Genomic DNA, 13,071 nt, shown 5'->3' on the forward strand with positions numbered 1-13,071 from the left:
TACACTACACAAGAGGATGTTGACTACACTAGAGGCTGCTGACTACACTACACTAGAGGCTGCTGACTAGACTACACTAGAGGCTGCTGACTACACTACACTAGAGGCTGCTGACGACACTACACAAGAGGACGTTGACTACACTACTACACTAGAGGCTGCTGACTACACTAGAGGCTGCTGACTACACTACACTAGAGGCTGCTGACTACACTACACTAGAGGCTGCTGACTACACTACACTAGAGGATGTTGACTACACAAGAGGATGTTGACTACACTAGAGGCTGCTGACTACACTACACTAGAGGATGTTGACTACACTACACTAGAGGCTGCTGACTACACTACACTAGAGGCTGCTGACTACACTACACAAGATGCTGTTGACGACACTAGAGGCTGCTGACGACACTAGAGGCTGCAGACTACACTACACAAGAGGATGTTGACTACACTACACTAGAGGCTGCTGACTACACTACACTAGAGGCTGCTGACTACACTACACAAGAGGATGTTGACTACACTAGAGGCTGCTGACTACACTACACTAGAGGCTGCTGACTAGACTACACTAGAGGCTGCTGACTACACTACACTAGAGGCTGCTGACGACACTACACAAGAGGACGTTGACTACACTACTACACTAGAGGCTGCTGACTACACTAGAGGCTGCTGACTACACTACACTAGAGGCTGCTGACTACACTACACTAGAGGCTGCTGACTACACTACACTAGAGGATGTTGACTACACAAGAGGATGTTGACTACACTAGAGGCTGCTGACTACACTACACTAGAGGATGTTGACTACACTACACTAGAGGCTGCTGACTACACTACACTAGAGGCTGCTGACTACACTACACTAGAGGCTGCTGACTACACTACACTAGAGGATGTTGACTACACTAGAGGCTGATGACGACACAAAATAATAATAACAAAGAACACTTCATTTATACTGAAGATACAAAACATATTGGTGGCCTGTCCTGTCAGCCTGTCCCGTACGTCTGTGCGTAGGTCTGTCTGTCTGTGTGTAGGTCTGTCTGTCTGTGCGTAGGTCTGTCTGTCTGTAGGTCTGCAAGGTGCATTAAGCCATATGGCTGTATCCCCACACACCCCCACACCCACCTCTGGCTGTATGGCCATATCCCCTCTTCCTCTCGTGTGATGCCTCTGCTCACAGAAAGGGATTAGGCAGCAATAAAACCCAGTGGCAATAATCTCATCATCCTCGAGTGCACTTTTTAAACATCTGTTCATTATGCGCCAGGCTAAAAACTGATTCAAACACACACGCAGTCTCACACACACACACACACAGTCTCACACACACACACACGCAGTCTCACACACACACACACACACGCAGTCACACACACACACACGCACGCAGTCTCACACACACACACGCAGTCTCACACACAAACACTTCTTGTTTATCGCTTATCTAGAGCGCAGCAGGTGAGGGTGGCTCGGCGCCGTGCTGATCGCCATTCTTTAGATAATTGCGTCCATTGTTACAGGTTATATAGTCATTTGGAATAGGATGTAGGTATAAATAGTCATGTGGGCGAGTGGGTGTGTGTGTGTGTGTGTGTAGATAGGTACAGGGGGCAGGTGGGGTCGGGGGCATTCAGAAGAAGGCCAGAGGATTCCAAAACGCTGAATAGAAAACATTTAAATCCTATTCTGTATTTTGAATAGCTGAAATTTCTATAAATGTGATATTTTTCTTTGGGACGAATATCACACAACACAGGACGGATAATACTGATGATGTTGACAGGGCTATTTAGAATGATAACAATACAAAACCATTCAGCTCGAGTACCAAATAAATACTATTCCAAATAAAGACATTAAGTGTTAGATATATATTTGATATCTGAGGCCCCTTAGCGCCACACGGATGAAAAAGGAATCAGTCAAGTCCTGTATTTGATTTAAATGTTTTCTTTCTTAGTGCAACACCTCCGTCTGACAGGAAGAGGCAGCGACGCCTCCGTCTGACAGGAAGAGGCAGCGACACCTCCGTCTGACAGGAAGAGGCAGCGACACCTCCGTCTGACAGGAAGAGGCAGCGACACCTCCGTCTGACAGGAAGAGGCAGCGACCTCTCTGTCTAACAGGAAGAGGCAGCGACACCTCCGTCTGACAGGAAGAGGCAGCGACACCTCCGTCTGACAGGAAGAGGCAGCGACACCTCCGTCTGACAGGAAGAGGCAGCGACACCTCCGTCTGACAGGAAGAGGCAGCGACACCTCCGTCTGACAGGAAGAGGCAGCGACACCGCCGTCTGACAGGAAGAGGCAGCGACACCTCCGTCTGACAGGAAGAGGCAGCGACACCTCTCTGTCTAACAGGAAGAGGCAGCGACACCTCCGTCTGACAGGAAGAGGCAGCGACACCTCCGTCTGACAGGAAGAGGCAGCGACACCTCCGTCTGACAGGAAGAGGCAGCGACACCTCCGTCTGACAGGAAGAGGCATAGAAGTAATGAGAACAATAATATCAATGATAGTTATAATAAAGATGAAGATGATGATGATGATGGTAGAAATAGAGACAGTGGACAATGAAGGTATAGAATCAGACACACATATAATTTTACTATTGAAACTCGAAGATTCACCTGATTAAAACAGAGACATTAATTTATTTTAATTATAAATATTATCAATGATAATATGAATTATTATTTTGAACCGCTATGCTGTGAAGGACACACACCAGCCCTGGGGTATCATATTGTAGTTATAATAATAACTAAAATAACAAACTTAAAAAAAAAAAATATATATATATATATATATATACAGTACCAGTCAAAAGTTGGAACACACCTACTCATTCAATGGTTTTTCTTTATTTTTACTATTTCTACATTGTATATTAATAGTGAAGACATCACAACTATGCAATAACACATATGGAATCATGTAGTAACCAAAAAAGTGTTAAATCAAAATATATTTTAGATTCCTCAAAGTTGCCTTGATGGCAGCTTTGCACACTCTTGGCATTCTCTCAACCAGCTTCATGAGGAATGCTGTTCCAACAGCCTGGAAGGAGTTCCCACATATGCTGAGCACTTGTTGGCTGCTTTATCTTCAATCTGCGGTCCAACTCATCCCAAACCATCTCAATTGGGTTGAAGTTGGATGATTGTGGGTCCAGGTCATCTGATTCAGTTCTCCATCACTCTCCTTCTTAATCAAATAGCCCTTACACAGCCTGGGAGGTGTGTTCTGGGTCATTGTCATGTTGAAAATCAAATGATAGTCCCACTAGGCCCAAACCAGATGGGAGGGTGTATCGCTGCAGTATGCTGTGGTAGCCATGCTGGTTAAGTGTAACTTGAATTCTAAACAAATCACTGACAGTGTCACCAACAAAGCACCATCACACCTCCTCCTCCATGCTTCATGGTGGGAACCACACATGCAGAGATCATTCGTTAACATAATCTGCGTCTCACAAAAAAAAAAAATCAAAAATTTGGACTCATCAAACCAAAGGACAAATTTCCACCAGTCTAATGTCCATTGCTCATGTTTCTTGGCCCAAGCAAGTCTCTTCTTCATATTGGTGTCCTTTAGTAGTGGTCTCTTTGCAGCAAGGCCTGACTCACACAGTCTCCTCTGAACAGTTGATGTTGAGATGTGTCTGTTACTTAAACTCTGAAGCATTTATTTGCGCTGCAATTTCTGAGGCTGGTAACTCTGCTGCGGAGGATAAGTTCCTTAGAGGTGACTCTGGGTCTTCCATTCCTGAGGTGGTCCTCAGGGGAACCAGGTTCATCATTGCGCTTGATTGTTTTTGCGACTGCACTTGAAGAAACTTTCAAAGTTCTTGAAATCTTCCGGATTGACTGACCTTCATATCTTAAATTAATGATGGACTGTCGTTGGTCTTTGCTTATTTGAGCTGTTCTTGCTATAATATGGACTTGGTATTTTACCAAATAGGGCTATCTTCTGTATACGACCCCTAACTTGTCACAACAACTGATTGTCTCAAACGCATTATGAAGGAAAGAAATTCCACAAATGAACTTTTAACAAGATACACCTGTTAATTGAAATGCATTCCAGGTGACTACCTCATGGAGCTGGTTGAGAAAATGCCAAGAGTGTACAAAGCTGTCATCAAGGCAAAGGATGGCTATTTGAAGAATCTCAAATATAAAACATATTTTGATTTTTTTAACAGTATTTTGGTTGCTACATGATTCCATATGTGTTATTTCATAGTGTTAATGTCTTCACAGTTATGTAGAAAATAGTAAAAATACAGAAAAACCCTTGAATAAGTAGGTGTGTCCAAACATGTATTAATATTTATTATTCTAACATTCGGTAAACGCTCTCCCAACGTGGTCAACTGCTATGCTGTGAAGGAAACACACCACTCCCGTCAGCCCAGGAATAAAGGTAATGTATCATCGTGATAAAATATGACTTTCGTTATAAATATCATCAATAACTATTATTATCACCCTAACATTAGGAGAGCGTTCTCCCAACGTTGTGAACTGCTATGCTGTGAAGGACACTCTACTCCCCCCAGTCCCGGAATAACAAGTTCATTAGGCAGAGAGCGGCGCCCCAGGAATTCAAATCCCCCCCCCCCCCCGACCCACCGCCGCACTCTGATTGGCTGCCTGGCTTCCGTGCTCTGCGTCGGCACGGCGATGGGGCTCGTTAGAACCCTGCAGTAATTAAGAGCTGTTAGAAAGTGAATTCTCCCAACGCAGATTAGAAAATTAAACTATTTACTGATTACATATTAATACACACACAACAATGGGGCCTGCCATAAGCTTGGAAGGCCACCGAGGAATTAATGGCTGTACTTCATTACCATAAACAATGGAAGCATAGAAAGACAGTTTTATGCCACTCTCTCTTCTGTAATGTGCCTGGTATCAGAAGACACTTGACAATTCTTGTTCAATTATCTCTATTATTCAATGTGCTGTGAACTGCCTCCCAGTAAATAAATTAACCACCCCAATTACTTTGTATTCATCTGGGGAGAACCACCGTCTCGTACCGCGTAATAGAAAAAGAGAGAACCGGTGCAGAACTCAGAAAGCATTGCTGGGGGAAGAAACTGGGGAATACGGGGAGAGGAAGAGAGGGAGGGGGAGGAGGGAGAGGGAGGGGGAGGAGGGAGGGGGAGGAGGGAGGAGGGAGGGGGAGGAGAGAGAGGAAATAAAGAGGTGGGAGAGAGAGAAAGAGAGAAGGGAGAGAGAAATAAAGAGGTGGGAGAGAGAGAAATGGATAGGAGAAGGAGAGAGAAAGAGAGAAGGGAGAGAGAAATGGAAAGGAGAAGGAGAGAGAAAGAGAGAAGGGAGAGAGAAAGAGAAAGAGAGAAGGGAGAGAGAAATGAGAAGGAGAGAGAGAAATGGAAAGGAGAAGGAGAGAGAAAGAGAGAAGGGAGAGAGAAATTGAAAGGAGAAGGAGAGAGAGAAATGGAAAGGAGGAGAGAGAAAGAGAGAAGGGAGAGAGAAATGGAAAGGAGAAGGAGAGAGAAAGAGAGAAGGGAGAGAGAAATGGAAAGGAGAAGGAGAGAGAAAGAGAGAAGGGAGAGAGAAATGGAAAGGAGAAGGAGAGAGAAAATAAGAGAGGCAGCGAGAAGGGGAAGAGGGGGAGAGAGAAAAGGAGAGGAGGAAAAGATGGGGGGAAGAAAACGTGTTGAAGAAAACAGATCAGGAATGAGTGAACGGTCTCTTCTGATCCAACCACAAGCCCAAACACACACACACGTTAACAGAACAGTACGCTCCAGAACCAAGTTATTCAGATGTTTTCAGACCTCTAAAGTAGTCTGATGTCAAGATGAGTCTACATGCCATGCTATGGCCCTTCTTAAAGACCCCCCACATGGGACAGGACCAGCTAGACAGACAGGGCCTGCCATGGGACAGAACCAGCTAGACAGACAGGGCCTGCCATGGGACAGGACCAGCTAGACAGACAGAGGCTGCCATGGGACAGGACCAGCTAGACAGACAGAGGCTGCCATGCTATGGCCCTTCTTAAAGGCCCCTCACATGGGACAGGACCAGCTAGACAGACAGGGCCTGCCATGGGACAGGACCAGCTAGACAGACAGGGCCTGCCATGGGAAAGGACCATCTAGACAGACAGACAGACAGACCCCCCACATGGGACAGGACCAGCTAGACAGACAGGGCCTGCCATGGGACAGGACCAGCTAGACAGACAGGGCCTGCCATGGGACAGGACCAGCTAGACAGACAGGGCCTGCCATGGGACAGGACCAGCTAGCCAGACAGACCCCCCACATGGGACAGGACCAGCTAGACAGACAGACCCCCCACATGGGACAGGACCAGCTAGACAGACAGGGCCTGCCATGGGACAGGACCAGCTAGACAGACAGGGCCTGCCATGGGAAAGGACCATCTAGACAGACAGACAGACAGACCCCCCACATGGGACAGGACCAGCTAGACAGACAGGGCCTGCCATGGGACAGGACCAGCTAGACAGACAGGGCCTGCCATGGGACAGGACCAGCTAGACAGACAGGGCCTGCCATGGGACAGGACCAGCTAGCCAGACAGACCCCCCACATGGGACAGGACCAGCTAGACAGACAGACCCCCCACATGGGACAGGACCAGCTAGACAGACAGGGCCTGCCATGGGACAGAACCAGCTAGACAGACAGAGGCTGCCATGCTATGGCCCTTCTTAAAGACCCCCCACATGGGACAGGACCAGCTAGACAGGCAGGGCCTGCCATGGGACAGGACCAGCTAGACAGACAGGGCCTGCCATGGGACAGGACCAGCTAGACAGACAGGGCCTGCCATGGGACAGGACCAGCCCCACATGGGACAGAACCAGCTAGACAGACAGGGCCTGCCATGGGACAGGACCAGCTAGACAGACAGAGGCTGCCATGGGACAGGACCAGCTAGACAGACAGAGGCTGCCATGCTATGGCCCTTCTTAAAGGCCCCTCACATGGGACAGGACCAGCTAGACAGACAGGGCCTGCCATGGGACAGGACCAGCTAGACAGACAGGGCCTGCCATGGGACAGGACCATCTAGACAGACAGACAGACAGACCCCCCACATGGGACAGGACCAGCTAGACAGACAGGGCCTGCCATGGGACAGGACCAGCTAGACAGACAGGGCCTGCCATGGGACAGGACCAGCTAGACAGACAGGGCCTGCCATGGGACAGGACCAGCTAGCCAGACAGACCCCCCACATGGGACAGGACCAGCTAGACAGACAGACCCCCCACATGGGACAGGACCAGCTAGACAGACAGGGCCTGCCATGGGACAGAACCAGCTAGACAGACAGAGGCTGCCATGCTATGGCCCTTCTTAAAGACCCCCCACATGGGACAGGACCAGCTAGACAGGCAGGGCCTGCCATGGGACAGGACCAGCTAGACAGACAGGGCCTGCCATGGGACAGGACCAGCTAGACAGACAGGGCCTGCCATGGGACAGGACCAGCCCCACATGGGACAGGACCAGCTAGACAGACAGGGCCTGCCATGGGACAGGACCAGCTAGACAGACAGGGCCTGCCATGGGACAGGACCAGCTAGACAGACAGACAGACAGACAGACCCCCCACATGGGACAGGACCAGCTAGACAGACAGGGCCTGCCATGGGACAGGACCAGCTAGACAGACAGGGCCTGCCATGGGACAGGACCATCTAGACAGACAGAGGCTGCCATGGGACAGGACCATCTAGACAGACAGAGCCTGCCATGGGACAGGACCAGCTAGACAGACAGGGCCTGCCATGGGACAGGACCATCTAGACAGACAGAGCCTGCCATGGGACAGGACCATCTAAACAGACAGAGCCTGCCATGGGACAGGACCAGCTAGACAGACAGGGCCTGCCATGGGACAGGACCAGCTAGACAGACAGAGCCTGCCATGGGACAGGACCATCTAGACAGACAGGGCCTGCCATGGGACAGGACCAGCTAGACAGGGCCTGCCATGGGACAGGACCAGCTAGACAGACAGGGCCTGCCATGGGACAGGACCAGCTAGACAGACAGGGCCTGCCATGGGACAGGACCAGCTAGACAGACAGAGGCTGCCATGGGACAGGACCAGCTAGACAGACAGAGGCTGCCATGGGACAGGACCAGCTAGACAGACAGAGCCTGCCATGGGACAGGACCATCTAAACAGACAGGGCCTTCAGAAGGTACTCACACCCCTCCACTTTTTCAAAATGTTGTTTTACAGCATGAATTTAAAATGGATTCAATTTAGATTGTTTTGGTCACTACACACAATAATGTCAAAGTGGAATTATGTTTTTCAACATTTTTTACTAATTCATTAAAAATGAAAAGCTGAAATGTCTGGAGTCAATCAGTATTACAGACCTTTGTTATGTCAAGCCTAAAGTTCAGGAGGAAACATGTGCTGAACAAGTCACATAGTAAGTTGGATGGATTCACTCTGTCTGCAATACATAGTGTTCAACGTGATTTAGTAATGACTACCTCATCTCTGTACCCCACACATATAATTATCTGTAAGATCCCTCAGTCGAGCAGTGAATTTCAAACACAGATTCAACCACAAAGACCAGGGAGGTTTTCCAATGCCTCACAAAGAAGGGTTCCTATTGGTAGATGGGTAAATAAAAGCAGACATTGAATATCCCTTTGAGCATGGTGAAGTTATTAATCACACTTTGGATGGTGTATCAATACACCCAGTCACTACACAGATACAGGCGTCCTTCCTAACTCAGTTGCCGGAGAGGAAGGAAACCTCTCAGGGATTTCACCATGAGGCCAATGGTGACTTTAAAACAGTCACAGAGTTTAATGGCTGTGACAGGAGAAAACTGAGGACGGATCAACAACGTAGCTACTCCACAATACGAACCTAAACGACAGACTGCTTTACCAAGAAGACAGTGAATGTTCCTGAGTGGCCAAGTCACAGGTAAATACGTCAAGATATTTATTACATTTATTTATTTAACAATGACAAGTAGGACGTCTTGGAAAGTCCGTTTTTACTTCTATATTTTACAACTGGAAGTGGGATACCTCCCAGAAACGGCCCTACAATCAACACGTTGAAAGTGGTGTTGGGGAAGTAGGTGGTGTAACGCCTGGCTCAGTCTGGGGAGCGCGACGCAGGCAACGCTAAAGTCATGTGTTCTATTCCCGCTGGGGCCACCTATAGGAAAATGGGTGTCTGCTTTACTGTAAATCTGCTTAATGGCATCACTTCTAATTAAAGTAGGGAGTTAAAACCATCCACTACTTAAACTGATCTGACCTGTTGAGGAGGGAAAGAGAGGAGGAGAGAGGGGGAGGGTAGGAGAGAGGAGCGGAGGAAGAGAGAGAGGAGGAAGATAGAGGGGAGGAGAGAGGAGGATAGGAGAGAGGAGGGGAGGAAGAAAGAGGCGAGGAGGGAGGAGGAAGAGAGAGGGGAGGAGGGTAGGAGACAGGAGGGTAGGAGAGAGGAGGGGAGGAAGAGAGAGGGGAGGAGAGAGGAGGAAGAGAGAGGGGAGGAGGGTAGGAGAGAGAAGAGAGGAGGGTAGGAGAGAGGAGGAAGAGAGAAGGGAGGAGGGGAGGAGAGAGGAGCGGAGGAAGAGAGGAAAAAGGTGAACGAATACCTTTGCAGCCTTCGAGGACCAGGAAGAGAGGGAACTAGAAGAAGCGAATACAAACACCCCCCCCAACACTCACTCCGTGTTTCCCCAAACTACATTTCGTCCATGTCATTGAGTGATGCTACAAGGTGTTTCTGGGGACGTATCCGGGGGTGAATTCTTCTCTCTCTGATACTACCAGTATTATTGTGTCGGCAGCGTCCATCCTCCATCCTGCTGCCTCACTACCTGTCTACTATCTGATTATTTACAGGGGGGCTGGCTGGGCTGGAGCTGTGCAATATCAATCTGGCTCAAGGTGTGTGTTTGTGGAAAACAGGGTGTGGTGACAGTGTGTGTGTGTGTGTGTGTGTGTGTGTGTGTGTTTTCCGGTAAACAACGTATCCAGCTAAGGCTACTTTATCAGCAGTGGGGGAAAAAACCCTTCAGATTGACACAATGGTATTCACTCCTACAGGGGTAGAGGATATGGAAGGATGAGGGAGAGAGAGATGGAGGGAGACAAGGAGGAGTGGATGGAGAGGGAGGGGGAGGGGGAGAGAGAGATGGAGGGATGAGGGAGAGAGAGATGGAGGGAGACAAGGAGGGGTGGATGGAGAGGGAGGGGGAGAGAGAGATAGAGGGGGAGAGAGAGAGGGATGAGAGAAGGGATAGAGAGAGAGGAAGAGGTGAGAGGGATGGAGGGAGGGAGGCATATGCAACAAACAGAGATGGAGGGAGGGAGAGAGAGAGAGATGGAGAGAAACAGAGAGAGGAAAGATGTCTCGATATAGGAGGAGCAGTACAATCCTTAATCCCTCCACCCTGGTGTTGCTTTCTCCCCCTCTCTTCTCCCTCTCTCTTCTCCCCCTCTCTCTCCCTCTCTTCTCCCCCTCTCTCTCCTCCCCCTCTCTCTCCTCTCCCTCTCTCTCCCTCTCTCTTCTCCCCCTCTCGCTCTTCTCCCCCTCTCTCTTCTCTCCCTCTCTCTTCTCCCCCTCTCTCTCTCTTCTCCCCCTCTCTCTCTCTCTCTCCTCCCCTCTCTCTCTCCCCCCTCTCTCGCTCTTCTCCCCCCTCTCTCGCTCTTCTCCCCCCTCTCTCGCTCTTATCCCCCCTCTCTCGCTCTTATCCCCCCTCTTTCGCTCTTATCCCCTCTCTCTCTCTTCTCCCCCCTCTCGCGTTCTTATCCCCTCTCTCTCTCGTATCCCCTCTCTCTTTCTTATCCCCTCTCTCTCTCTTCTCCCCCTATCTCTCTCCTCCACCCCCTCTCTCCCCTCCCCCCTCTCTCTCTCTCTCCCCTCCCCCCTCTCTCTCTTCCCTCCCCCCTTTCTATCTCTCCTCCCCTCTCTCTCTCTCTCCTCACCCTCTCCTCACCGTCTCTCTCTCTCCTCACCCTCTCCCCCTCTCTCTCTCTCCTCCCCCCTCTCTCTCTCTCCTCCCCCCTCTCTATCTCTCCTCCCCTCTCTCTCTCTCTCTCCTCACCCTCTCCTCCCCCTCTCTCTCTCTCCTCACCCTCTCCTCCCCCTCTCTATCTCTCCTCCCCCCTTTCTATCTCTCCCCCCCCCTCTATCTCCCCTCTCTCTTTTCTTCCCTTTTTCCGAAGCCCGCTCTGTTGTGAGGATAAATTGTTTAGTAGCAGTAACCGAATGCTAGATTGCATCCCAAATGGCACCCTATTCCCTATAAAGTGCACTACTTTAGACGGGAGCCCTATGGGAGATCTGGTCTAAAGTAGTGCACAATGTAGGGAATAGGGTACAATTTGTGCCGCAGTCCTATTCTGTTATTTCAGTACAGGACTCAATGGAACCGAGCCCCTTGGCTCAGACACCTGTCTGTTTCATGTCTCTACAAGGTTACCCATCAGCCAACGCTTTCCAACCACACCAATCAGCCTGTATGGAAGCCAAAAGATCACACTTCTGAGTGTGTGAGTCTGTGTGTGTATGTTGGGTTAAGTGTGTGTGTGTGTCGCGCTCTCAGTGTGTGTGTTACCTCTTGCATTATTTTAAATGCCCCCCCCCCCTCTCACTTAACCCCCACCAATCATCCACCTCTCCCCTTCTGCTGCATATCATTGAAGACCAGATATGTACTGGGGGAGGGGGGGCTATGCATGGCTGAGCACACTGTTCAATGTGAGCTGAGCAGGCTGGCTGGGCTCCCCCCCCCCCACTATCAGGCTGGCTGGGGGCTCCCCCCCCCCACCACACTGGTGGGACACTATCAGGCCTGGTTATCATTTCCCATGAAGACTCTCTTATCACCCTGGCCCAGAGAGGTCTCCCCTTCTCTCCCACCCTCGCTCTCCCACCATCTATCCTCCTTCTCCCCCTTCTATCACCCTCTACTCCCACTCTCCCCCATTTCCTCCCCCCTTTTCATATCCACCAGCCAGCCCCTCGTATCGCCTCCCTCCCTCCCTCCCTCCGTAGCTACACAACATTCACTGCTTCAAAGATTCCACACCGCATCCCAAATGGAGCTCTATTCCTTATATAGTGCATTGGAGCTCCATAAAAGTAGTGCACACTACGTAGGGAATAGGGTGTCATTTGGGACACTGCAGCCTCACACACACTTCCCCAACTCCGTGAGAGTTTGTGTGAAACGCTCAATTTGCCAAAACAGTTTTCCAGTGTAATTGGGCTTGGTACCTGTGTCCATGAGATAGCGTAGCCTCTTCTCCACGCGCGCCGCCCGGGCGTCGATGTGGCGCTGCTCGCTCTCCAGAGCAGACAGCTCCCCGACAACGTACTGACTGGTGTCTTTGAACGCCTTCTGGTAGAGGGAGAACAGAGAGAAGAGGGGGAGACGGAGGAGAAGAGAGAGAAGAGGGGGAGACAGAGGAGAAGAGAGAGAAGAGGGGGAGACGGAGGAGAAGAGAGAGAAGAGGGGGAGACGGAGGAGAAGAGAGAGAAGAGGGGGAGACGGAGGAGAAGAGGGGGAGACGGAGGAGAACAGAGAGAAGAGGGGGAGACGGAGGAGAACAGAGAGAAGAGGGGGAGACGGAGGAGAACAGAGAGAAGAGGGGGAGACGGAGGAGAACAGAGAGAAGAGGGGGAGACGGAGGAGAAGAGGGGGAGACGGAGGAGAAGACAGAGAAGAGGGGGAGACGGAGGAGAAGAGAGAGAAGAGGGGAGACGGAGGAGAAGAGAGAGAAGAGGGGGAGACGGAGGAGAAGAGGGGGAGACGGAGGAGAACAGAGAGAAGAGGGGGAGACGGAGGAGAACAGAGAGAAGAGGGGGAGACGGAGGAGAACAGAGAGAAGAGGGGGAGACGGAGGAGAACAGAGAGAAGAGGGGGAGACGGAGGAGAAGAGGGGGAGACGGAGGAGAAGACAGAGAAGAGGGGGAGACGGAGGAGAAGAGAGAGAAGAGGGGGAGACGGAGGAGAAGAGAGAGAAGAGGGG

At 50.3% G+C, this 13,071-nt stretch overlaps 1 protein-coding gene across 1 annotated transcript in view; it reads right to left on the reverse strand.

The window, feature by feature from the left end:
* Positions 1-12,584, reverse strand: part of LOC149985684 (EH domain-binding protein 1-like) — an 86,669-nt gene extending 74,085 nt beyond the window's left edge. Inside the window, exon 1 of the mRNA XM_090181882.1 lies at positions 12,317-12,584. Coding sequence (XP_090038008.1) covers positions 12,317-12,326 — 10 coding nt within the window. The 5' untranslated portion in view covers positions 12,327-12,584. The remainder of the gene's footprint in view (positions 1-12,316) is intronic.
* Between the last annotated feature and the right edge of the window lie 487 nt (positions 12,585-13,071).

The sequence above is a fragment of the Oncorhynchus mykiss genome, chromosome 1 (assembly GCF_057628025.1).
Source record: "Oncorhynchus mykiss isolate SJ-2025 chromosome 1, ASM5762802v1, whole genome shotgun sequence".
In the NCBI taxonomy this organism is placed as follows: Eukaryota; Metazoa; Chordata; class Actinopteri; order Salmoniformes; family Salmonidae; genus Oncorhynchus; species Oncorhynchus mykiss.